The sequence below is a fragment of the Limanda limanda genome, chromosome 19 (assembly GCF_963576545.1).
Source record: "Limanda limanda chromosome 19, fLimLim1.1, whole genome shotgun sequence".
Lineage (NCBI taxonomy): Eukaryota > Metazoa > Chordata > Actinopteri > Pleuronectiformes > Pleuronectidae > Limanda > Limanda limanda.
In genome coordinates, this window is record NC_083654.1 from 15,741,191 (window position 1) to 15,768,664 (window position 27,474).

Genomic DNA, 27,474 nt, shown 5'->3' on the forward strand with positions numbered 1-27,474 from the left:
TGTAAACACCACAGAGGAGAAGAGTCTGATCTGCAGATACACATGTGATGCATGGGGATCAAACATGTGTCCAGATGTTTCCTGGCTCCTGGTGTGAGCCTGGTATTTACTGCACATGTGTGTGATGTGTGAAAACATCTGTACCTGCAGGAAATACTCCTAAACTCTCTGTACTCCACCCAGCAAGGGACCTGCCATCTTTGTTTTGAGGCCTCAGAAACTTCTCTTTTGCTGTAAGATGAGATCAAACTGTATTGATTTCCAAACCCACCAGGGGAGGTTGGGTTGTTAAAGCAGCAGGTAGGTCAGGAAGTTGTGCACGCCCGGGTCTATTTAACCCAGCTGATCACAGACTAGACGTTTTCTGTCTGAGTAAGTCTAAGCTACAGGGAGATTATTACATAACAGCTGTAAGACGCTGAGTGGTATTAACCCCGAGGAGTGAACTGGTCTGTGGAGAGGTGGAGGAAGACGTAGACGTGGAGCGGAGGTCAGAGATCAGAGGCCTCATGGACAAACTGACAGGTTGGATGTTTATTCTCCTACATAAACCTGACACACCTTCAATCTTCAGCATTAAAGGCGTCTGTGTCTATCCAGCATCACCATCATCGAAAGGAAATCACATTTTTAAATGAGGCAAACCTCTTTCATGAGCAGTTACGGCCTCTCATCATACGGAACATTGTGTTTAATGGAGCAGCAAAGAATGGAGGTTAATGGGATCACAAATGTGGAAACAAACAAGGCAGTGACAGGACGACTGGTTTGTATCAGAGTTTGTGCAGCGACGCTGCAGTAAGAGTGTGTGTTAGAGGGATAGTTTGAAGGAGGGAGGGCTGCATTTATGTGATGTGAAAAACAATGCATCATGCAGCTGTGGAAATAAACAACTTTTGGGTAATCTTGTTAAAAAACACATAAGAAAATAGAGACAAACAGGGAAAGAGGAGGAAATGGAAATAAAAAGATATTCAGTTAATGAGGTGTGGAAAATATCAAGAAACAAGCCGACATGTCTGAGAAAACGCAAGAACAAACATTTTTTATTGGAATTTACAGATGATCCAGTTGCATCAGGTCTGGTCACACGCACAACGAAAGAAAGAGAGGAATAACTTCACTGAAACATTTTAAAATTAAATTCCCTTCATTTAACAGTTGCTACCTGTTTGTCTGTCTGCCTTCACAGTGGACTCCATCAGAGTCGAGGTCAATTCACTTACGTCGACAAATTCCAAATGTGACGGGAAAATGTCGCACATGTAACATGAGAAATGCAGAATTTTGGATCCTTAAATTGATTTTATATATATATATATTCGAACTTTTGGTGAAAGGTAAAGGCCTAAACAAGAAATTAGTGAATCAACATCGAGTCTTGGCAATGACACCAAAATAAAGATGTGCAACAAAAAAAGAAAGAAAAGAGAAATGGCTCAAATATAAAATTACTTCAACGTGTGAAAAGATGAAGATTTACAGTGTTTGCATTTCGATTCACTTGATTTTACTTTGCCTCTCAGAAACTGGCAAAAATAGGCCAAAATATTAAATAATAAACCTCTGAGCTGGTCTGATGCTATGAACAGCAGAAGTAACATCAGCATGAAATGACTGAACAGTAAGAAAACCTGATTGCTTATTTCACACAGAGTAGGAGCCAAACAGAGTTAACACCGTACCCTTTCCACATTCAACAACCAAAGAAAAAGTGTCTCGTGGATCAGTTTCACATTCTGCACGCGAGAGCGACCACACGCTGAGGCGTTCGTAAAGAGGAGTAACGTGGTTAAAGTTTTCATTCAGCCCAGAAACTTCTCTGATTACTGCTCCGTTGTTTTTCCTTCTCTCTCTCTCTCTCTTCTCGGTTACTACAGACTTCCTACTGTGTCCTGGTGTATCCACAGCGATGAGCTCCCATGAGAAGAAGCAAACCTCCCTCAGATTAACCTCCTGATCTTTGTCGTGTTTGTGGGAAGAAATCATTTGTTTCCCAAGGATTAAACTCAGTTTTCAGGTTTCGTTTGAGGACACAACTCGATTTTTATAACAAATGGAGGATTAGTGGTGATTTGTTTAGTCTCGGTTGTGTCACTTATACAGATGGTCTTTTTTGTGATCCTCATGTTACATTTAGTGAAAATGTGCCAGTAGAGAAGCAAAGATAAACGTGGTCTTCAGGGATGATAATTACCTCCGACTAGGAAGTAATGTTTTCATTTCCTTTTGTCTGTTTGTTAACAAAATTACAGAACTCTAATTTTGGAGCAAATCTGGACAAAAGGTCTCCTGGAATGTTTTTATTCACTTTCTCCAACGCTGTAAAATAGGGGCTTTTTCTTTGCATTTCCCCTGATCTCCTTAGAAATAATGAATGGATCTCGATTAAAACAATCGTATTTATCGTACTGATATTCATGAGTCTCTGTAAGTTGGTGCAGCTTGGTTGAATTTAAGGACTGTCGGGCCTTGGCGGAGTCTGGAATTCCAGAAACAGCTGAAGCTTGTCCTATCCTGTTCACTAAAGCAAACATGTTCATACCAAATCACTGAGTTTGCCTCTGGACACGAGCTGCATCCAGGTTGGAGAAACGACATCAGCTCATTTGGTCTTTAAAGTCAAGGATATACAGCGTTTTCTACACTGAAAGCTGCATCGGCCTGTGTTTCCAGCTGAAGTTCCAACTTTAACCATCACAGATCAACCAGCGAGACAAAATAAGATGCAACCTGACAGGAAATCAAAAGTGCACGGACACTTAATCACAGCGTAAAGGTTGTTTGTTTAAAAAATAAAATAAAATAAAAGTGGTCTTCAAGGTTCAAGCAGTCGTTACATGAGATGAAGGAGGAAACAGTGTCGGGACGTTGTTGTGAACTTCATGTCTGTCTCCTCGTTATCTTCCCCCCCGCTGAGAGCAAACTCATTAAAGTTGTGTGATCCAGTGTGTGAGTGTGTGTGTGTGTGGATTTAATCCACAGAGAAAACCTTCACAATAAAAGCACGGTGCTTCCGCCATAACTGACATCACGACATAAAAAAAAAAAAACCGAGCTAAAGATCACATCTTTTGCCACAGCAGCCAAACTAATCCACACAAACATGCAGGCGGTCATTCCAAGGTCATTTTGTACCACAACTGCAATCTGACTTCTCATGCACAATTGTTGTTGTTGTTGTTGTCTGAAGCTGTTCTGTTGCGTTTTTCTCAAACAAAATCCCCAGAGCAGAGTTGACAGTTGGTTTTCACACGGCGCTGTTTGGTAGCACCGGGTCGACCTCGAATAAGTTGTGTGCGAACATGCACGTCTACAAGAGGCGAGGAGTGAGAGTGTCAAGTGGCTGGTGCTCGTGTCATCACAGCAGTGTTTATTTTTGTGTGTTTTATCAAATCCAGGAAGTCAAGTGTAACTCAGGCTAGTGTTCTCTCCCGCGGCCTCTAACTAACGCGTGCCTCAGTCAGAGGGTGACAGTACATTCTTTTTGTCTCTGTGTGTTAAATAATAGGGGTCTATGTTATATTTTATACAAAACACAGTGGTCTCCCCAGAATTCTCATTTAACGTTTTAGTTCTTTCCCTCCAAGTTGGATCAGTGTGGTGATCAGGGACATTCCAGTATAATGGTGTTTTTTCCGTGCCAGTGGGACAACACGTTTCCAGCATGTTTTTCCCTCTCTCCCTTTTTTTAAATCCAGGTGTCCCGCTGTCCGTCTTCATGGATGAGAGGTGTGAGGTTTTTGTGTTGAACAACAACAAAAGAAGCAGAGGAAGAGTGAGGAACAGAGGGGTGGAGGAGGGATGTACGAGAGCCGCGGTGAGCTCCCCCCTCCTCTCCTGCTATAGCAGCTCCTCTCTTTGCTTCTTGCCCCTGACCGGCCCCTGGCCGTTCCTCAGGGAGCCGTTCTGGGGCCGCAGGAGGTGCCCCCGCTCCTGGTCCGTCCACGGGACCCCTCCGTGCCCCTCGTCACTGTCCAGGTCCGAGTCCGAGTGCATGAGGGCGGAAGAGGTGGGGGCTGGGACGGGCTTCATACGGGCTGGGAGGTGGGTGGGGGTGCAGGAACACAGGGAGGAAGAAAAGATTCATGACAATACAACATTTTAGAGCTGTAATTTTTTGACATGATCTGTTGATTATTCTATTGATGCATCATTTTGTCTCTAAAATGTGAGAAACAAAAAATGCAAGGTGTATTTTGCCAGTCAAAACACATGGATCAAAACTGATCCAGTTTTTTTAATTTAACAATCGTTTAGCAGCTTTAAAAAGTATAATATTTATAAGAAATAGTATCTTTAAGTTAACAGTGGATCAGTCGGTGGAAGCTTCTATAACCTTTTTGAGATCTCGTCTGTAATTCACAGCTCGGAACATGCGTTGATGTCGTGTTTGTTTCTCACCGACTCTCTGCAGCTGAAGCTCCAGACCGTCCTGCTCGTCCGCCTCCAGCATCTTGTATCGACTTTTACTTCTGCGCACTTTGCTCTTTCGTCTTCCGGCGGGAAAAAAACACAGAACATATATTCCATCAGCCGTTGGCGTGGTGGGATAGAAAGAGGTGGAGTGCAATCTCAAAATGCTACTGTCTTTTTACCCAAAACACATATATATACATTATAAGTTGAACTCACCTTTTGCAGCAACACACTATCCCCCAGACAATTGTTGCCATGGCAACCAAAATCATAAAAGATGCTATAGTCACATAGAGCACGCTCCACTCTGAAAGCAAAACAATAAGTAGATTACAATAACATATGAGCAGATCAAATATGTCTCATTGATCCTAGAACTAAATTAGCATAAGGAAAAATACACTTATATATTAATTCATGAGAAAACCAAACTATGTTGCTTTAAGGTTCTTGTCCTCTCACCACAGTTGCTCTCTGCGTCTCCGAGCTGAGCTCTGATGAAGTTCTCCATCCAGAACGGGTGACAGACACATCGCCTGGTGAACGAGTCACACTCGCCGTGGCCGGAGCAGTTCAGCTGGCAGACTGCAGAGGAAGGAGGTGACAGAGTGATATGAAACATAAATCTACCTTTAATTGACTGACATTCATATACCCGACTTTATATTCACATCCAGTATTTACATCTCTTTCCTGTTGTTGTGCGTCCCCCTGTATATAATTGTTTTTCTCAGGTACTCACTGACTGTGTCCACACGTCGAGCCTTGTAAATGAGGAAGTCGCTCTTCTGTTTGCGCAGTTTGTTGCGTAGGCCGAGTGCAACGCTGTGACCGGACAGAGGGGGGCGCCCCGGACCGCCTGACACCAGGAAGACCAGACGAGTACTGAGGAGGAAAATAAGAAAATATCATTCCAACCATTTCCATGATTTATTTGTGTGTCTTGTTACTGTGAGGTTGAGGAAAGAGAAAGAATTTGGACATAATATCAAATTTACTACTACATGTATTACAGATTTATATATTACTATTATTATTATTAAGACTCACCTGTGCTCATTATACGCACGGATCTCTCGCACTATGATGTCGCTGTCGAGCACGCCCAGTAGAACCCCAACCTGCCGCAGCAGCATGTCCCGCTGCCGGTGGGAGACCTGCGATACCGAGACCTCCAACACCAGCTCCACCAGGTCCCGCTCCCACGTGTCTGACACAGAGAGAGAGAGATTTTAAAATGAAAAGCAAATGGAGAAAGGTGGGACGGGTGGAGGAGAAGAGAAGAGGGAGGGAAAGGGAACAAGGAAATGAGGAAAACAGGATCCATCCGACTCTCTGAGATCTGGGAAAGAGGCCAGAGCACCAAGCGATGGATTAGCTTCTGGCTGAGTGTGTGTCTGAGCACCGTATGTCACACACTGACCTGTCAAGACTGACAAAATCAGCCTCTCTTATGTTTGCTTGTTAATTCTACTATACAATAAAACTTGGAATAGAAGCTGTTGCTTTTTAACAATGAGGCGATGATGCAGAAATCTACCTGGAGACAGAGAAGCAAACAGTTGTTTTCCCACATTGAGGAAGTGTGTGTCTGATGTACGTGTGTTCACTTCACCTGGTTTGACCTCCAAGGTTCCCCTGTCAGTGCTGGTCTGTCCTTTGCTGTCAGTCACTAACAGATGGAAACTGTACTTCCCAACCACCAGGTTTCCCAGGAACAGCACCGCCTGGTGGTCAGAGTTGTTCAGTACGTCCTGGTGGAATGAAAATCAAACAAAACCTGTAACTTATATTTTTCAAACAATGGAAACATCCAAATTCAATAATCTCAAGTGACCATTTACCATTTAACAAGATCAGATACAGATAAACAAGATCAGAGCAAAAACACAGGTTTCTAGTATTTAGTTAAAGCTGAATGCTGACCCTAGACTATATGATTGCAGCAGGACTGCTTGACAAACCGTATTGAAGTGATCCTTCAAAATGTTTACCCTATCAATGCTGCTAAAAAAACTTTAATCTTGATGATATTTTCCTACACTTGACATCCATTGCACTTCTGTCCGTCCTGGGAGAGGGATCCCTCACATGTGGCTCTCTCTGAGGTTTCTACATATTTTTACCCACTTAACAGTTTTTTTTTTGTAGTTTTTCCTTACTCTTGCTGAGAGTTTAGGACAGAGGATGTCACACCATGTTAAAGCCCTATGAGACGAATTGTGATTTGTGAATATGGGCTATACAAATAAAATTTGATTGATGATTGATTGAATCTAAGGAGATGAATATGTGTCTCACTCCTGCTGCAGGGCTGCTGTCGTCTCTCGTCCATAGGAAAGTGACTCCGCCTTTGTCGTCTGTTGTGTGAGATCCGTCCAGAGTGGCGGTCCTGGCCGGCAGCGAGACAGGTGGACTCGACAGGACGTGAGCCACCGGCGGTTGGTCCAGTTCTGGTGGGAAAACATTGTTGAAAGATGCGAAACGACCTTTTCAACATTGAAGTCAAAATATGCTGACACGCACGCACACACATGCATGTCCTCACCTTCTCTGACGATAACCGAGACCTTGTCGGTGCTCTTCAGCTTCCTGTCATCCGTTACCGTCAGGGTGAACTCGTACTTGCCGACCTCGAGGCCCGTAATCGTGGCAACGGCTGCGCCTGCGTTCTCAATCTTCACATTATCAGGACCACTGATGGACGCACAGAAACAGAGCAAGAGAGAGTCAGAGAGAAGAAATTGTGGAAAGACATTGACCTGGATCTGTCTGCTGTGTAGGGACGGGAATCGGCAGGGACCTCCCGATACGATACTATCACGATACTAAGGTGGCGATACGATATGTATTGCAATTTCTGTGGGTATTGCGATTCTGTAAGTATTGCGAGTCGATATTACGATTTCCTGGGATTTCTTTTGGTTATTTTTTTTTTTTTTAAATACTGGACCATGGAAAAATGTTGAATCATACCTTCAAATACAACACAGTCAAATTCATTTAGAGCTTTACAAGTTTTATTTCAAATATTAACATTAACTTAATGACTGCCGGGCAGCCAATAAAGAAAATAAATAAGATGTGCCCTATTATTGTATAACCCCTGTCAACTACACACAAACTGACAGATTAAGAAATGTATGCCACTTAGGCTTCTTTTAAACAATAAATAAAAGGTAAATTAAATAGAATGAATAAAAGTTTACTTAAAATCTAAACTTTGAAATAAACAAAAAGTAGGCTATTGTTGTTTGCATGTAGCCGATGCAAAGCTAGTGCTTGGGTATGTTTAGATTCTTGTGCAAAAACAAGAGCTGGTCAACATGCTCTGGGGTGATGTTGCTCCCCCCATATATCCCCCCGGTATAAACCAATAAATATGTTTTTGAAAAATAAAAAAATATATATATTTTTTTTTAAATCGATTTGGGAGGCAGCATGGCGATTTTAAATCGTCATTCACAAGAATCGCGATTTGTAACAGAATCGATTTTTCCCCCCATCCTTACTGCGGTGTACGTTGGAATTCCACTTCAATATATTTGAAGAGAAGGTTTTAAAAAGGAGCTCTCCATTGATTCATTCAGCTCTGATGTGCACTTTCTAATGAATGTTGAAGCAACAGCATCAACTGGAGACTAAACCTTTCTGAAAAATAGATAGTGGCTTCATTGCAATTAGAAATGTGTGTGTGGCTATGCCTGTGTCTAACAGACCTGGTTTGTTCCCAGTGGTAGGTGGCGATCTTCTGATCATCGCTGCTCTTACTGCCGTCCAGTGTGGTTCTGTCCACCGGCAGCGTCAGCTCCTTCTCTGGTCCTGCATCTGCCACGGGTGGTTTATTGTTTTCTGGAGGGTGAAGTGATAAAAGGATCGGGGATAAGAAAAAAAAGTAATCAACACAAATCTACACTGTGGAATGGCTTTGGAAAATAACAACATGATAGAGTAGGCAAGAGGAAGAGAGACACAAAAACAATCTTCTTAATTAATAACACATACCAGTAAGATCCAGGAAATATATCAAACTATACCTTCAGATCAGCATATTTATTAAAATATCTATTGTACCCTAACTGCTCTCTTTCAGATAGTATTACCCACATGTTGGACCCAGTCTGACCTTACAGGTGGATGTGTGTCAACGTCACAGGTCCTGTTTAAACACTGTGAAGTTGTCTTGCCAGTGTGAATAGTCTACACTCTTCGGGTTGTGTACACACACACCATCGCCTCCCAAACAGGGAGGGCGTCGCTCAAACCTGGTATTGACATCTTTCTCAGGTGGTCAGATCACATGTGAACACCTCTAACTTCTGATTGGATCTCACTTCGCTGCTTGATATGCAAATCAACATGACGCCATTTCTGTTTGGAACAAAAACTGATGCTGTAGAAATAGAAAAGCTAAATGTGGGAGTCTGTGTTAATGTTGTTTAATCAACGTATCAGCACTGAGTTTAAAAATACTTTAAATATAAATTTCTGCTTCAAACATTAAAAACATAAATCATAACTGTCCCTCAGTGTGCTGCTCACACTTCATGTCTGTATTTGCATAAAGCCTGTGAGTGAGAGAAAAGCAAACAAGGTGTAACTCAGGGCAAATCCACTCCTGTGGAAGTGGATTCTTACAATATGGAGATAAGGCGGTTAATAAAGTCGCAGTTTAAAATGATGCGCAAATACAGAAAGCTGAGCAAACAAAACTTGGCACTATTGGGAATTTACTTAGTCAGCGTTAATGATTGAGTACTCTAAAGCAGGAAAGGGGTAAATAAATCTGTCCTCAGTAGCTGATTAACTTAATATATTTCACAGAGTTGCTGAGGCGGTATTAACAGGGTTTTCCCCCCCCAGCCGTTTACCTGGTTGCACAATGACCGTGACCTGGGCGGTTGCCTGCTGTCCGGATGAGTCGGTCACGGTCAGCTGGAAGGTGTAGTCTCCCTCCTGCATCGCCGACAGCTGCAGGATCGGTGTCCGCACACCCTGAAAAAAGACGCCACCATTAGGTACGATGCACTTGTAAGATGACAGGTGTGAATTCAAATCATGGGCACAGTCCTCGAGTGTCTCACCTGCATCTCCACCACTTTATCTTTGCTCTCCGGGCTGAGGGACCACTCATACAACAGGGTATCATGGTCGTCTGTGCTTTGGTTGCCGTACAGAGTGATGGAGTTCCGTGGCAACTGGAGAGCCTGAATGACGCAAGAGGAAAGATCACCTTCTGGACACCGGGAGCAGGAAACAACTTAGGTACATTAAAGAACTGAGCCATGATTATTGGAAATAACTATTGACCTGGTTTGCGCCGGCATTGGCCTGGGGCCTGTAGTCCTTGGCTTTGTGGACAGAGAGGTTGGCCTGTGTTGAGTTTGTGGCTCCGTCCGAGTCCGTCACGGTCAAACTGGGAGAAAAACACCAGTCAACACATTAAATAAACACTAAATAGAAATTCTACAATATCATACATTTGATTTGCTTGTAATCAGAGTGTAAGTAACTTTAACTTGAGTCTGAGAGAAGTGAGGTCCACTTGTACCTGAACGTGTAGTTCCCAGGCAACAGGTTGGTGAGGGTGAGGATGGCGGTGTCGGCAGAGACCTTCTCCTCCCTCAGGGGACCTTTGACCTCTTCCCACAGCCAAGCAACCACCTTGTCATCATCTGTGCTCTCTGGAAACAGGAAAAAATAGATGTTATTATGTTTCAGCTTGCGTTAAATATGTTTTTGTGTGTGATGTGGGAGACTCACGGCTGCCGTCTATCACCGTAGAGCTGGTCGGCAAGGAAATCTCCTGGAACTTCGGGGAAACTATGGCAACAGGCGGCTTGTTTATCCGCGGCTCTGTCAGATGGAAAACACAAAATTAGTTTATAATCGTGACTGTGGGTGGAAAGCAGCATTGTCTCCCAGCAATAAGATCTGAGTCTATTCAGATAACAGGAGGCGTTGACTGTTCACTGACTCCTGATTAATCCATCAGGAAGGATAAGCACATCAAATATTAGTCACAGCCGTCTGTGGGGGGACAAAACCACAGAAACAATAAAGTATAACCTTTCAGTAAATATCCTGTAGTCAAACAAGTGTGTGTGATGTTTGTTTGTGAGTCTCTTTGCCAAAAGGTCAAGTTGCAGTTTGAATGAATTTAATAAAATATATTAGGTGCATTTTCTGATATAGAAATAAAACTGATTTGATAACTAATGAAAACCGAACCTCACAGGAACATGGACACGTGAAAATTCATCAGTGTGATAAGAACTTAAGAATGACAGAAACCACCTTTAAGCTAAATGTATTCAACATGTACTTTGTCCCATCCACTAACATGGGGGACACAGGGTTTATGACCTATACTGCAACCAGCCACCAGGGTGCGATCGATCTGATTTATTTTGGAGCAGTGTCAGATGATACTTAGACACTGGCCACAAGTTAGGAAGTTAAGTAACAGCCAGCAAATGTGTTTTTGTAGGATTTTTCATAATTTCACAATGAAGTTGTCCTTCAATTTCTTGGATATGAAATTATATTTATGTGGAATTTTGTGAGAACTCATGAGTTATGGCAATCAAAACCACATTACCTACGCCAAGGACGTTATGTTTTCATCAGCAAAAACTACTCAAACAATTTCCATTAATCTGTAGAGAGGTGGGTTATGAGCCAGAGAAGAACCCATTAAATACTGCAGGAGATGTGAATAAAGAGCAGATCCAGTATTTTCCTTTCACTTCCTCTAACATGGCAGAGTCTCTTTTTGACAGAGCTATGCACTCTCCAAGCTCCCTCTTTGTGTTTTGGTTATTTCATGTCTGCAGTAACCTTGATTCGTTTTGAAAAGGAACCCATTAACAAATCACTCCTACGAACGGCTTTCGGGGCCATTAGAATACTCATGAAATTTTTATACAATGCTGAATGTTGGGCCTCACCTGGTTTGACTGTGACATTGACGTAACCTTCACCGTGAGCCCCCTCCCCGTCCGCCGTCAACTCAAACTCATACAGGCCCACGGTCAGCTGAGAGAGGGAGAGCACAAAGAGGGAGTGACCTTTCTGTGTCCTTCATGCACACGTAAAACCTTCTGCCGATGTGTGAAGTGAAGCTCCACCTGCATTTGTGTTCTGTACCTTGCTGAGCTTTAGCGTCTTGCTGTGCTTCCCTTCCACCTCCCCGCTGTAGTCTTTGGGATGTGTAATCAGGCGCCATTCAAATGTATAGTCTGTCCCTGTAGAGAAGCAGCAACATTCAAATCAACCAGGACATTAAACAAAACTGCTCATGCAAAAATCTGGATTATATCCGGATGAAAGATTCTGGTATCGTAGGAGCTCGTCAAGGGAGCGGATCAAAGGATTAACAGAATGATGACAAGCATTTCTCCTGGTAGCTGGATAATCTCTTTCCAGTCTGGATTGAAACAAATATCTCTGGCAGGTGTTTAGTACGACAAGCGACATTCTGACGGTGACTCAGGGATACAACTGTCAAGCAGGTTGACTTACATTACTCATTGAAATATGACAAAACATTTGCCCCTAAGCTACATAACGAGTCAAACTTCGTTCTAACCATTTACAAACCAGAAGGGCAAAAACAACAATGATTATAAAATTAGATCTGCATGCATCAGCGATTGCCAAAAGAATCAGTTTTAATGAGAAAACGTGCAAGAAGAAACATTCACATACCTTCTGGTGATGTTGGGACCACAAAGGCGTTGAGTTCGACCGAGCTGCGGGGAAGCGTCACCTCCACGCTCTCCCCCGCTGACACCACCAGCTCCCTCACTGCCGGGGAAGACAACACAGGATCAGACACTCTGCCAAAATGACAGCATGATGACCGCCAAAGCTGGCACGGCAACCAAAAGAATGGAACTGCTCGGAAAATGGGGCAGTAATCAACACATCTTTGGATCACGGATCTTTTCTCTAGAGATATTTTTCTCAGGAGCGGGTGGAGACCAAAAACAGAGCTAAAAGGAGGTTGGACACTGAAATTATGATTATCAGGTGGACAAAAACAAGAATACAACTGAGCATTAATGTTCCACCATATCTAGAAGTTATGTAAACAGGAAACAGCTCGAGAGGTGAGACTGTGTCTTGCAGCTTGTTTCTGTTTCCTCATAGTTAACCATAAAGCTGCATGTTTGAAAATGAGTTGCTTTAATTCACTCACTGCTGCAATTCCATAGAGTTACAGGGGAATTACAAGCAAGATATAAAAAGAAAAATATGGATTTTTTGTATTCCACTATCCAAGAATAAAATCCAAATCACAGGATATAACTACACAATTAGTTTTACAGACTGACTGTTAAAAGTCTACGATCCTTCTAGGCCTACACCCTCTGTTTGCCTTAAAACCAGCTCAGCTCGTTATTTATTCTGGTGAATCTGTTGCTCAACAGATTTCCTATTAAGTTACACGCATTGTTTTAGCTTGTTGCCATTTTTTCAGTAAAGGTCAGATCGGTGGCGAAAGAATTGTCCTCCAGGGGGAGGAGAAAGTGATCATTCGAGTCGTTCCTGTTTGTAGAAGCCTGGCAGGCCTCAGCACATTCCTATTGATCACACTCGTTCGGCTTCACACTCACACTGCTGCTTTCATCTGGGAAAAATAACATCTGCGCACTCTGCCATAAAATCTGTGGGCAAAGTCCAACTCTGTTTTGTCAAGAAGGGACAGTAAAGGAAGTTTTTGACCTGAAAGTCAAGGCTGCACAGCCACAGCGCTTTATATTAGCTCATGATTAATAAACGGAGACAAGACAAATTACTGAATCTGCTTGAAATAGGCGATCTCTAACATTTGCTTACCAGCCTGTGTTGTAGTGGTGACGGTGGCAGCTTCAGTCGCTGTGGGTGAGGTGACATCACTGCCATTGGAAGACGGAGGAGTCTCAACAGTGTCGTGCAGTGTCGTCGAGCTGATTTGTGATGGAACCTCAGAGGAGTCCGAACTCCCATTGGTTGAATGGCTGAGGTTCTTTTGGGGCTTCTGAAGAAGGGGGATGGTGCTGGGTGCAGAAAGAGTTGGATGATCTGTTTCCAGGTTGGGACTTTCCTGTAGAGACAGTTCAGAATTGTAGGTTTATAAATCACATTGATGAAAGAGCCAAATCTCCTTCCACCAAACTTGTATCTGATCAAACACATCAGTGTGATTCTAAGAACGAGGGTGAGGATGATTTAAGCTTTGACAGCATCTGCTCAAAGCAACAAGACGAAGATCACTATTAACATTCTGTGACGTTACCGTGTCATTCAGGTGTCCTGTGTGCGGCGGGTGGCTTCCTGTTTGCGGTGCATTGCGAGCCTTTCTACGTCTCGCTGTGATGGGACCCTTAAAGTTACAGAAAACAAACAATTTTAGAAAGATACTTGTATGGAATACAAATATATTAACTTATCTCTCTTCTATGAATATCAAAAATGCTGCCGTTACCAGGCCCCAGTACCAGTGCTCTCTTTCTCTTTCAGAACAATTTGATGAGCAAAATGGTCCGATTAATAAATCACAGACATCCGTAGCGATACCTTGGCGATCAGCTGCAGGAAGCCAAGAGACTCCTGGTGGGGCTGGGGCAGGAAGGAGATGAGGCAGCCCCCCTTCTGGGAGCAGCTGAGGAGCACACAGTGCCCGCCGAGGCTCCACACGGCGTCGCAGCTCGGATTCAAGCAGCAGGACTCCCAACACGTCGCCCCGGCTCGGCCCGTTGCTAGAGGATGCCAACCCAGGCCGATGGTGCTGCTCCAGTGGATCCCCAGCACGCCGCCGGTCACCCGGCAGACATCTGCTGACACACCTGGAGCAGGACAGAAGCCAGGGAGGGGGGGGGGGAGTATCAAAATGATGATGATGTTCTGTACTCATAACTACAATTCAAATTTCAGAAGAGATTAATCTCTTTGCATTTAGATCACAATAAAAGGAAGTTGGTGGTGAAAGGGATTAGAACAGTTTTTAGAGATTCTAAAGATGTTTGTGATGCATGTAGTTTGATCAAAGAGACCCTGGATCTGCTACTGCAGCGCTTTGCAAGATCTCACTTGTTCATATCAATCAGGGGCATTGTTGTCTACTCTTGGCAGCGTTGCAGGCAAAAGGGCAAAGTGAAACCCACAGTGAATTCCAGCTCCTGACCAGTGACACTTAACAGATTAGGCTCTGGCTGAACGTTTCTCAGAAAAGCCGACATGCGGCCTCTGTTTGAGCAGTCAGCCAAGTCAGCAGCTGAAAGAGGAAGTGAGCCTTTTCCCTGACAAAACAAGATGCTGATTAAAACCCAAAGCACAGTAAGCAGGACGCACACAACTCCACCCGCTGAGCCAGACTGTCCCACTCATATCAGCAGTGCAGTGAACTGAGACATTTAGCTGCTAAGCGTGTGTGTGTTTCCTCTTTAAGATCGTTACCTTTGGATGATAAAACCATTCTGATTCCATCCCTATTTATATCAAACTAGTTAAATCCATCCAATGTTCCAGATGAGACCTTTGTTGTGCAGCCAAGGACAATAAAACAGCTGCGTTTATAACACAGCACAGAGTGTAAAATGGCAGGTTAGCTGTCACCATTACTGAAGTCAGTGTCCTCAGCAGATGACAAACTGAGTGTAACAGCCCAGGATGAAAGTAAGTGAAGCCGAGTCCCTGTGCATTAATAAATCCAATATTTGGAACTTGTTCAGTCTTGCAGACTTTACACGTAGATAAACAAGGTGCCAATTCTAAATTGTAAATACTGTAACCCATTTAAAACAATACATTCATCTGTACTTATTAAGATTCTGCTAATGAAAGCAACAGAGGTGCATCGAAACAGTGCTGGTAGTTTTGCATGAGATCAACAAAATCAGGTTGATAATCTCCGACAGACCCGAGAATCTTTGTTAAACTTATAAACCTGAAGATTTCAGCCCTGTTTGATCTTGAGTGGCCTCATAAATAAAACAGGGGAGCAGCTAGTGCATAAGTTTAATCTGCACGTCTTTGGAAATTACAACTTTTGACCCTGGAGTTCTGTAAACACAAGAAATGCCAATACCTCTAAATATTTCCAAACCAGTGAATGTTGCTCCCATGGCAACACTAGAGCCAGGGGTGACTTTATGGGATGTGTCAATGTAACTCAAGGCAGGAAAAACACGGATCTTGTCACACACAAAAACACACAGAGGCGCTAATGTTTGTTTGAGAAAGGGGTGTCATCCCACCCCTTGTCCACTGTTCCTGTCCCCTAACCCTCAACACACACACACACGCACGGACACACACAGTGTCAACCCACAAGGCCCTTATTGTCCTGTTTCACATTGTAGCCCACACAGTGGAGGGGCATCTGAAAGCAGACACACACAAACACACACACTCACAATAGGGATGTGAACAATCCTTTGTGTGCCGGCCTCAGTTTGGAGGTACAGTAGATACAGACTAATAATCCAAAACAATGCGAGCGTCATAATCGAAATTCTAAGACGGATGAAGAACCACCCTGAGTAATCAAAAGGTGTGTGAATGTCCTGTGCAGATGAGCGATGGTGATATTAAATAACACAGACGGGTTTCTTTATCAGTCCTCGGTCAACAAGTGTGTGTTTGTCTGCTGAGTTCAAGCTGGCGGATGGTTTGTTTTACCTGTGGCTGGAGCCAGGAGCCAGAGGTAGGTCAGCGGCAGGAGGGTGAGGTGAGGTGAGCTCCAGGTCAGCAGCGTGTGGTCGTGTGCATAGGACATGTTCCTTCAAAGGACCTGCAGAGAGCAAACAGAAGGACTTGAGTGCACTTCCTCCTCTGATGAGTCAGTCGCTGCAAACTCCAGACAAACATCGGTCAAACCCAGCAAACACTTTATTAATTTGATGGCTGATGGCCTGGCAGGACAGACGGGCGTCCCCACCTTTAATTCCGAAACGCAGTCATGCTGAGTACATTCACACATTGTGGGCGTGATCCTGCTGCCTTTGTTTGGCTCTTTTCTAAACAAACAAAGCTGGGATCATGGAGGAGCCTTCTTAACTGCTACGGTATAATGCTATCAAGCGATATTAGGGTAGGATTAGGATTGGGTTACTGAGACATCAGGTATATTTCCTATTCAGAGCTGGAACGAGCCGATTAAGAGACAGATATATGCAACAGTGTTAGACACTGAGGAAAAAGATGAACATCTAACTTTTCCAAGGTAGTTGAAGGGAAACTAAGGTGGAAAACTTTAACTTAAAGGTTTCATGTTCATTTAAAAGAAATGGACCATCAATGCAAAATAAAATAAGCAAGATTACAAAACTAAAAAAGAATTGTGCAAAGTAGGGAATAAAACCAATGATGTCAAACTTAAGTGAACAAAATAAGTGATTTTAAGTATTCTTTTATTTCATCACAGGAAGTTTGACCCCCCCCCAGTGTGGTCTAGAGACTTCCACCTCAGCAACAGGATCTACAGTTGCTTTACTCAAACAGTCTTCAGAAAGCAATCAAGCACGCCTACTAAAAACACGCCACTTCGTTTACCTTTCTCCTGACCAGGCGGAGGAAGCAAAGGAATGCAGGAAGAGAGAGAGAGCGAGAGAGCGAGAGAGAGAGAGAGAGATGGCTTAGGTTGGCAGCGTGGTGCTGCAAGTCGTCGGGTGAAGGCGGGTCGACACCGGCACTCTGAGGAACAGATCCAACATGGCCGCCTCCAGGGCCGTCACAGGCTCAAACAGTCCTGGAGAGAGAGAGGGGCGGACAAAGAGAGAAACATTACTTGACATGTTGCTCATGTTATTACCCCACCGGTCAAGGAGGTTATGTTTTCATGAGCGCTAACCCTCACCCGACGGATGTGTTATGTGTCAGCATTTTGGTGTAGAACCTGACATCTTGTGTTACTCTATCTAACAATGGGGCAAAGTTTATTTTGATATGAATCGTTCAGGTTTTTCCTCTCCACCTCTATTTTGATTTCAGACAGTCAACAGTGGTTCAGCTACACAGAGAAGAAGTGTGAGGAATTTAGAAAACCATCAACCCATCAAACATTCATGCTCCCCTGGGAGAACAGAGCAGAGGAACTTTACTTAAACTGTATTTACTTCGACGACACGATGTGCAGATCGCCGCTTTTACAAAAGGATCGAGATGAAACACAGATTTTCATCCACTCAGATACTATTTATAGAAGAGATTTTTCCAATTCCCAGACGTGCAGAATACAAACACTCCTTTTTTTCTGAGTGCCAGAGAGAAGAGAAAAGAGAAGGTTCCTCGTTTGATGACATAACAAATACAACAAGTCTCTCATTATGAAGCACTTCTGCCAGTATCCTGTTGACAGTGACTCTTCACATGACTCACGCCCTGTGAACACCTTCCGTTTCACCAGCAGCTCAAGCTGAATGGAAGCCAAGTAGAAAAATAAGATAAAGCTAAAGTTAATTTACATACTTCAGTCACAGGGTTTTAAATTCTCAGCCTTAACCGACGAAGACATTGTGAAAACTGTCCTTCATCGTCATGTGTCTGGCCCTCGGAGCCTTGCAGCCTAATACCCAGCAGGTGTGTTCATAAAGCACACATGGAGGACGGCTGTGTGCAGGAGAATACATATTTGCAACTCTCTCCTGTGCACACATTTCTCTCCTCTGCATTAATCACAGCAGTCGCTCAATATGCAGCAGTTTCATCAAACTAATGCATCGCTCACTCGTCCTCAATCACTTGATGCGAGTCACTGTGGGATAAAGTTCAGCCTGTAGGATGCACAGGGTGAACATGAATCTTTGATGCAATATAAATGTCGCCACAGCTCCTTTATCCAGTGTGACAGCAGCGTAGAAAGTATCACAGTGTCTGAGGCGACTTCCTATGACTCAATTTGCTTTTGTGCAGGAAGTGTGAAGAGGAAGTTTCTTATTTCAAAGTAATTAGTAGTAATTAGAAACGATACCGGATATTAATTTGTCACATGTAAAGGAGTCAGACACAGATCGTTGTTCCTCTGCTCGTCTGAACCTGTTGTCTTGAGATATTAAAGGTAAATTCTGCTTTTTCAAGTGAAGGAACACGTTACTGTTGAAGATTATTTGGTGAGAAGAAGCTGGAGTCGGTCCAAATAAGAGAAATCGTTCCCCCTCATAGCTCTCTGACAGCAGAAAGGAATAATAAACGACTCCTATGGGGGTAACAGGGCTTAGAGTCGGGAATCATGTTCTCTACCTCTCTGGGTCAGTATTTACAATATACAAGTAACACAATCCTTTGCTGAATTACAACTTTACTGCAGCTGATAACTTCTGTAGTCTAATGAAAACATGTTTTTGTCTAAGCTGGGAATACTGTATATCTCTAACAACTGTGAAAGTGAACTTTAACTGCTCTAGATTTAGAAACATACCGTTTTGAAAGAACAGTGATATCGATGTGCTGTAAACAAAAACACATGGTTTCCACAGGAGAATGTAAACGCCATGTTTTGCCTCCTGCTGCTCTGCAAAGACGCTGCAGACGTTTTCCTGTTGTGTTGTGAACGTGCGCCTGCTGTGTTTTCATATATGAAAGACAAAGCTTAAAACAAATATCTGGACCAAATTGTCAGGACATTTTCTGAGGGGTTCTAAAAACAGCTCCAGCTTAAAAGACAGTGAAATGTATTGCAAAAAACAGACCAGAGAGAATCCTGAAGCAAGACAAATCAGACAAAACATGTGACTGTGTCAGTGCATCAATCACAAAATAAGAACTGCTGACACAAACCTGTTAAGTCTGCTTCCATATGTGAGAATATGCATTCCAGCCCATGGATGCTTGAGCCTCAGCAGCTCGACTCAGACGGTCCCAAAAATCACAGTCATACGCTCTCAGGTGCTCGTTTCTCACTTCCAGGTAAAACCACCAAAAATAGAATAAAATAAAAATCCAGGCAAAGAGGATTCAGAGGATTCAGAGGATTCTTAGGAGTCAGTCCTTTCTTGAAGTCGCAGTAATAAACGAGTTCTGTTCAGGTGCACTCGGTCACCTGGGCTGACGACGGCTCAGCCATTACAGACTTTTCAATGGCCGGTTCTCCCTTGAGAAACTTCTGCCGAACAATGATCTCTGTGACCAAACACCCCCCCTCTTGACTCTGGGGAGGACAAGTTCTCTCTCTCCTTTTCTCTCTTTGACTGTTTCTTCCTCCTCTTCCTCTCTCGTTCTCAGTTGCAGCATCCAGTAGTTGTATTGGATTCTCAGCAGACACGTTGGTGGAGTCTCACGCCCACGAGTTCTTCTTTCCGGGGAAAATCAGCTTCTCTCTCCTAGTAGTCCCCTTGAGAAATTCTGCAAAACATGAATAATAATAGAAATAAATCTCCCATTGTGCTGTGACAACAACAGAAACATCCTTCACGGCAGCAACAGCTCTAATCCTGGGACTGAATTTCAATGGATACAATACAACTATCACGGCAATACTATAATCCCCTGTGTATAGTTATTTCATAAGAGATTTTACAGTCAGGTAACCTTACAATTGAGAACAACCTCTGACTGAAGAACATATTCAATTCATCCTTTACTGTTTATTGATTTTTCACCAGATGAATCATCAGCTTTTTTAATATTTATCACTTTTTCTGATTCACAGTATTTTTATTTCAGGAATAGAAAATCAAATGCACTTAATAGAATAAACAAAGAATGTTTTTATCCCTTCTCTTGACTTCTTGACGATCACACACATGGTTTTGACTGTTCTATTTTCACTTCTTTCTAAATGGTGGTTTTCATTCTGGTCTGACGCATGGTAAAAGGAAAAACGGAAATGAAATTAAAAGCAGATCATATTTTCTTTACTTTCTCTTTTGAGATCTGTCTTATATTAAGGGTTTGTTGCACACTTGATTTGAATGTAATGCAAAGGAATAACGACATTGATATTCATAATAATATAAGATAGGGTTTTTCAGGTTGCCTTGTCAGAATCAGCTATAGGGACATGGAACAGATGAAATGAGCCTGTACAGCTGACTCTAGCTCATTTACAGTATTTAGTAGAATCGGTCGCCACTTACTTCAATTGCATTGAATTTGGCTGCAAAGCTGTTTACCCCTGAAACTCCTAAAGTGTTTAGTGGACTTGAACTCCTAAGATCATGAGTGAATTTTCATTTGTGGGTGAACTTTCCCTTTAAGAACCTATAAGCTTGTTAAAGTCTCAGATTGAAAGGGAGGTGGGTGTGTACTGGGTTCATATTAGAGATGAAAGGGAAAGTTCATGCTCAAAATAAGGTTGAAGCCATGGTGGCATCAATTTATATGATCAACTAAAGCCTCAGTCTATTAGATTGATTGATTGACTAATTGATTGACTAATTGATTGACTGACTGATTGACTGAAGGTTAAATGAGTGTCTCTCAGTCTAATGAGCTGCATGAGTGATCTCCAGTGGGATGATATCAAGAGATATTTGAGCCAAAATGGAGGATTCGTACATTATGTATCTTAGCAGCAGCAGCCAGGCAGTGTTCTCCTCTCAGGACGGTTCTTATCTCCCTGCTCGAGGACGGATCAGTGAACACAGGCCGGTGGCTGCAGCTGCACGATCACACACATGTACACACACATGGACACACACAAGGACACACAAATGTACACACACATGTACACACACATGAACACACACACTAACACACACATGTACACACACGGGACGCTGGGATCCATCAGGAGCCATTAGATTTATCGAGAAGAAGAACCGGGGACTCACCGGAGCAGGAGGAGCAGGAGGAGGAGGTGGATGTGGAGGAGGTGCTGGAGGAGGAGGAGGCTGGTGCCCCTCGGGTCTGTGGCCGTGTCGTCGCTGCTGTTGTCCCGTGTGCCGCAGGTTCGAGTCCCGCTTCGCTCGACCAGCTGATGCCTCTGTGCCACCGCTGTCAAGCCAATATGAAGCATGAGCAACACTTCCGGTGGCTGGGTTTTCAAAATAAGGCGAAGACGTTTGACCTCAATGACAGTTTTTTTAAATAAAACATGAAATATTCAATCCAGGTTGAAAATTATATCACATAGATGCTTTTTTTAATCCCAGTTACCTCCTAAATCATCCAGTTAATCCCGCTACTTCCACCTGCTGTCACTGTTGAGATACTTCCTTTAGTTAAATAGATTTATTTTTTTAATTTTAATATGAATGCAATACATATTTCAATTATACTTGAAACAATATTTTTTAACTAAATAATATATATATATATAGCACATCCGTTCTCGAAATATTAACGTGACGTCGCTTCTCCGACGAACCAAAATGGCGCCTCCGCCTTCCAACTATCCCCGCTGTGATTGGCTCGCTGACATTGTCCGCGCCTTCTCATTGGCTGCTTGTGGATTCAGTGTGACCGTCCACTTCCGGGTTGGTGTCCACGAGCTGCAGCGACGACTGAGAGCTTATTTCTTTTAAAGTAAGTTCTTTCTCTGAACGTTAACGTTTCTTTTTCAAACCTTGAATCAACCTTTGCGTAGAGAGACTCCACAATGGCATAAATAATAACACTGAATAAATATGGCTGCGCATGTCGCACTCAGTGACGTGGACCTGCTGATATTATCTATTATTTAAAATCTTATTTCAAACTAAAGCTCAACGTTACTTTTTATTTTCTCTGACCGGCTTCCAGGTCGTGATGGCGGAAGGTGCCGACCTCGTGAGCTGCGAGCCTCCCGGGGAAGAGGAGCAGAGAGCCGGGGGAGAAGATGGAGGTGGAGGAGGAGGAGGAGGAGGTGGAGGAGAAGGAGATACTTTGACTGATGCTCAGAGAGACGTGTTGGAAAGGTGTCTTCACACACTCAGACACGCACAGAACGACAGCCACACGCTGGCTGCTCTTCTGCTGGTGAGTCCTGACATGTGTGGGTCCATCATCATATCACCATTACTCCCAGTGTGTTTATTATCCTAACCCATCATAGTCAGGGGGATTTAAACCCATAGATAAACATTAGATGAGTGATTCTCATATTGTAAACTACCTTTATGCCTGTATTAGTTACTTTATACCTGTAAATGGCATCACCACTGATAATGTCGGAGTTTAATCCGTCCTTGTTTCGAAACACTTGTTTGTACTTCCTCGGATTTTCATTATAAATAAGATTTACTATTAACATCTATTTTCAGAAACATTACAATCATTTCAAGGAATGAATCACACAGCTTTGTGAGCCTAAGTACTTCCTGTGGTTGAAATAGGAAGACTCAATCATTCAAAGTGTATCTGTTGGTCAGGCCCCACCCCTCCACAGAATTTCATGGAAATTGATTCTGTAGTTTTTTCGTAACCCTGCAAACTAAACAACAAACAGACGCAGATGAAAACATAACTTCCGAGAGATCTTGTGTATCCTATTGTGATGGAGGCGTACCTCATTACCTTAATGTGTTGTTTCCTCTGTCTATCTTAGATCACTCGTTTGTGTCCGGCGAGCCAACTGGACAAAGCCACCCTGAGACGTATTTTCGAGGCCGTGGGACTCAACCTTCCCGCCCGGCTCCTGGTGACAGCAGTCAAAGGGCGTGAGAGCTCTGGTCTGCCCCCCCATGAACTCCTCTCATTGGGCACAGCTCTGTTGGCCGCCCTGAGCACAGACCCAGACATGGCCTCCCATCCCCAGCTGCTCACCACCATCCCGCTCCTGCTCGGCCTTTTAGCAAATGGTCCCGTATCCAACGAGCAGGAGGAGAAACAAGCAGAAGAGAGTTCAGGTCCAGAAAGTAATCCTGCCAAAGTGGAAAAATCAGCAGGGGAGAGAAAAGCCAGTAAGCAAAATAGTGATGACGGCAACACATCAAACGGAGTGAAAACACCAACAGAATCGCCTCCATGTCCCCGGCTCGATAAGGCCATGGCTGCTGACTGCTACCAGGTGTTGACGGCAGTGTGTGCTTTACCCAGGGGTCTTGATCAGCTTCTGGGCAGAGGGGCCGTTCCTGCTCTGTGTCAAGCTGTGGAACAAAACCAGACTTTCAGCCGGGAGCAGGGTCTCCCCTTGCTCGGCTGCCTCCTCTCTGGCAGAACCAAGGACAAAGCGTGGAGTAAACACCCCGCGGAGCTCCACACCCTGCTGGAGAAGCTCTCCAAAGATTTCTGTCAGTCCACCGAGCAGACCCGACTGGACAGGTGCTCCCAGCTGGTGCAGTTCCTGCCCCCAGTGGGAGTGGCCGCAGCCAGTGATGAGCTGAAGGGAGTCGTGAGCCGGGTGTGGGGGACTCTGAGACCCATGATGCAGTCTAAGTTGACACCGAGGCAGATCAGGCCCATCCTGGTCCTCAGTGCGTGTCTGCTGGATCTGTACGGGTGGGAGCAGGTGGGACCCCCGAAGACCTGCTGCCTACTGGTGAACCGGGCCTGCGTGGAGGTCAGGATGGGCCTGGAGGAGCCGCCCGGCAACGAGCTGAGCCCAGAGCTGCAGCACACACTCACAGGTAGGGTGCTCATTGTTCTGCAGCAGTTAAATGTGATTCCTGTCTGAGGTCGACACACACATCTCCATCTCTTTTCATTGTTTAAAACTCTTCTTTTCGTTCTCAGCCTGTTACAGGATCATGGAGGCTGCCATAGAGCAGGCCTGCAGTCCGGCTCTGACTCAGAGCGCTGCACCTCCTCCGAGCTCCGTGTCCTCCCTCAGTCTGCAGCAGAGCCAGCAGATCCTCACCGTCCTGCAGGAGGCCTTCTCCGCTGTGATTTACCACCTGCAACAGGTGAGGGCATGAAGTTTGAGCTTCTGTTTGTGGGACTTGATCCTTTTGATACCAAACTAGCTGCTTGCTGCTTCTGGAAATGTAATCCCAGTATTCGCATAATTTGAATTAAAAGTGCAAGATGAAATTCATTGCAAAAGACAAATGTTCAACATGATAAAGTTATTTGTCCAGTCTCTCCCTGTAATGAAACCAGCTCTTTGCACTGTACAAACTCAAGCCTCCTCAAAAGTCACACTCCTCCTCTTCTCTTCTGGTTCTTTCAGGTGGATCCAAGTCAATACGGCGACCCTTTCATTTTCGCCACATTCCGCTCTCTGTGCTCGTGGCTGGCCGAGGAGACGTCCTGTCTAAAGGAGGAAGTGACTGGACTGCTGCCTTTCCTGATCGGCTACGCCCAGAGCCACATGCGGGGTGAGAGCCCGGAGGAGGGTCTCTCTGACTGGATGGCTGAGATGTCTTTCTCCGAGGAGAGGGGGCCCTGGACGGGCAGAGAACCTCTGAGGTAAAGATGACAATGATGGTTCAGTAATTTTAGAGCTAAAACAACATATTCGTGGACAGGTTTTACTGGTCTCGTGTCGCAAGGCTTTCAATAGAAATATCTTTGCCTCCAGGTATCTCCTCCCAGCTCTGTGCCACCTGTCGGCAGAGGAAGGTCCCAGGAAGGTGCTGCTCACGCTCGACACCCCGGCCCTGCTCGTGGACTTTCTGACCCACAGCTGGAATTCCCTCAAGGGGAAAGGGGGGGTGGCGTCCAGCAGGGATCCCAGCATGGAGACGGCCTGTTCAGCTCTCCTCAACTTCACCGTCACAGAACCAGAGAGAGTCAGGTACAGAGCTGACGTTCAAATCAAATACTCATTTGACCCCTAAGGATTTAATAAAGTAATTCTGTAATTTCTAACTTTTTGGTTTCTCCGTGTTCTAGGAAGGATGCATGTTTCAGAACTCTGGAGGCTTTGCTGAGTGAAGCACTTCCTGTGTTGGTGCATAAACCCCGCCTCCTCGTCCTTGCAGCGAACATGTGCACTTTGGGGCTAATGATTGGTCGACTCAGATCAGCTCCTACAGGTGAAAGAACAATTAGCGTTTCCAAACTTTTCTTGTTTTAATGGCTAGAAAACTCCGCAGTGTGTGACTATGAGACACTGAGCTATATTCACAGAACCAGGCCAAGTGCTGTCATAACATGTAAAAATATGTTTTCCATTACTAATGTTATGAGTTGCGTCTTGTGTTTCCTTATACAACTCCTTTGAATAATAGCTTGTGTCGTACACATGATTGAGATGGAGGCTATACACATTGACTTTGTGCTGTAACTCAGCTTTTTTCTTCCTTTAATGGTCAACATCGACTAAGCTATAATTTAAAATGTTCTAAAATGAACTATAAGCTTAAAATATCAGTTGTTTGCAGCTTTAAGTCGTCAGAAACCTTAACCTCTGTTATTATTTGTTGTTTCTCCAGGATCAGTGGAAGCCAGCCAGAGGCGTTTCTTCTCCTCAGCTCTCCGGTTCCTCCGCGGCGCCCTGGACACCGGCTCCAGCACCAAGCTGGTTCAGGTGAGCGTCAGCTGGGAGGAGAACTGGGACGAGGTTGCCGAGCTCTGGAGGTTGGGCCTGCAGGCGCTGGGAGGCTGCGTCCGTGCTCAGCCCTGGATCACCACGCTGGTCAGAGAGGAAGGCTGGCTCAAGCACACACTCGCCATGCTGGGCCAGTCTAGCGCACTAGCTGACAAGCACACGCAGGGGGCGCTAGAGGAGGCTCTGTGCGCCGTGGCAGAGCGGTGTCCCCTCTGTAAACAGGAGATCGGAGACGTGATGAGGAATGAAAAAGGAGCTTTGAGCTGCATGCGGAACCTGAAGAAGACAATGATGGTGAAGTGAAACCAAACTGCTGCCGATGGACAAACAGTGCGATTTTAACTTCAAATGTTGAAAATGAAGAAGCACTACGGAAATAAGAAAGCACAGCCATTAATGAAGCCCAAGTGGTGTGTTGTACAAAAGCTGTTATATTATAAAAGCCTCCCAGAAACATGAACACTTGAGCAAACTTCAGACTGATAAAACCACTTAAAATGACGGAAACCAACATTAAACTGCCGTGTATTTTGTATATTTGGTCAATGTGGATTTGCTTGTCGTCCATCTTTATGTAGTTTATGATTCTGACGTGGACAATGTGTCCTCTGGCTTCTCTGTGCAAAGAGATGAAAAGACACCAAAGCTCACAAATTGAAAATAGGTCAAATTATGTTTCTGTCATTTATGTTTTTTCTGTGTCATTTCACCCGTCAGACTGAGACTGAAATGCTTTTTATCTTAACTAGTTACCATAATCTACAGCCACTTACATGTAAAGCCTGTGGAGACAGCTGTGCCCTGGAAACAAAAGGTTTTTCTTTTCCTCCCAGGAATTTCAATACACACGAGCTGTTTCTTACACGTGAACCCTGAGATGTAAAAATGCATTTAATAAAGAATTATTTTGTCAGAGAACTGAAAACTCTCTTGCCAATGTTCTTCTTGCAGCTATAAGACATCAATTTATAAGACTGAACAGTTCAACATTTCTCACTTACATTTTTGGAATAAATGTTATTCAGTTGTTAAATATTGTGCAGTAACTTCAGTATCCAGTGGAATTGGTCCTAACACTAGAAGGGAAAGGTCTATTCTCGCCATTACCACAAGATGGCGCAGTCAGACTTCATGGTGGCTGAAGTTCCTGATCAACACTTCTCTTCCCCTGCGCACAGATCTCTGCAGTTTTATCGTTTTTTAACTAGATTGGTTACTTTATTAAATTTAAACTGATTATTCAAACCCAACAAAATATCCACTTCAAATTAATAAACTTTCCCCAAGGTCATTAAGTTAAATCTGAAAGTAAATTGCTTAATTGAATTTGAAACGTCTCCAAGCAAAAAATATCCCTAAATGTAATATTTACTTTTACTGTCAAATTTGGAGGATTTTTTTTCAGGTTGTAAATCTTTAATTTAAATTGACAAGAATAAGTAAAAAACTATTTGAATACAAAATGAAGATGAAGACACGTTTCTTCACATGTGTGATCCTGGTGTTTACCTCCGGCCTGCCACGTTTCTTCTTCCTCTTCTCCATCACTTCATCCCTGATTCTTTAGTCCAAGTTTTTTTTTTTAATCAACCCCCACCTCAACTCCTGTCACCTCCCGCCCTCCTCTCCTTTGGGTTCTAACCCCCCACCCCTCCCTCCCCAAACAGCCGTCTCTTTTCACTCTGACTCATCCATACAAACTCATGCATCGTCTCAAA

General features: G+C 43.9%; 2 protein-coding genes across 2 annotated transcripts; one reads left to right on the forward strand and one right to left on the reverse strand.

The window, feature by feature from the left end:
* Positions 1-1,018: 1,018 nt before the first annotated feature.
* On the reverse strand, positions 1,019-21,327 carry kiaa0319l (KIAA0319-like ortholog). Its single transcript, XM_061093031.1, has 25 exons — positions 21,177-21,327; positions 19,183-19,746; positions 16,960-17,155; positions 16,087-16,198; positions 13,984-14,252; positions 13,703-13,789; positions 13,264-13,510; positions 12,130-12,228; positions 11,569-11,666; positions 11,370-11,457; positions 10,183-10,275; positions 9,971-10,103; positions 9,730-9,835; positions 9,504-9,626; positions 9,291-9,414; positions 8,139-8,271; positions 6,968-7,116; positions 6,721-6,872; positions 6,035-6,173; positions 5,470-5,629; positions 5,162-5,304; positions 4,882-5,004; positions 4,636-4,726; positions 4,405-4,496; positions 1,019-4,040 (listed from the first exon to the last, which is right to left on the reverse strand). Exons 4-25 carry the CDS (start codon positions 16,181-16,183, stop codon positions 3,844-3,846), a joined length of 2,943 nt encoding a protein of 980 aa, XP_060949014.1. The 5' UTR covers positions 16,184-16,198; positions 16,960-17,155; positions 19,183-19,746; positions 21,177-21,327; the 3' UTR covers positions 1,019-3,843.
* A 487-nt stretch (positions 21,328-21,814) lies between these two features.
* Positions 21,815-26,681, forward strand: ncdn (neurochondrin). The gene is made up of 8 exons (XM_061092678.1): positions 21,815-21,870; positions 22,087-22,302; positions 22,871-23,891; positions 23,998-24,167; positions 24,434-24,672; positions 24,785-25,000; positions 25,099-25,241; positions 25,641-26,681. Exons 2-8 carry the CDS (start codon positions 22,093-22,095, stop codon positions 26,057-26,059), a joined length of 2,418 nt encoding a protein of 805 aa, XP_060948661.1. The 5' UTR covers positions 21,815-21,870; positions 22,087-22,092; the 3' UTR covers positions 26,060-26,681.
* Positions 26,682-27,474: the final 793 nt, after the last annotated feature.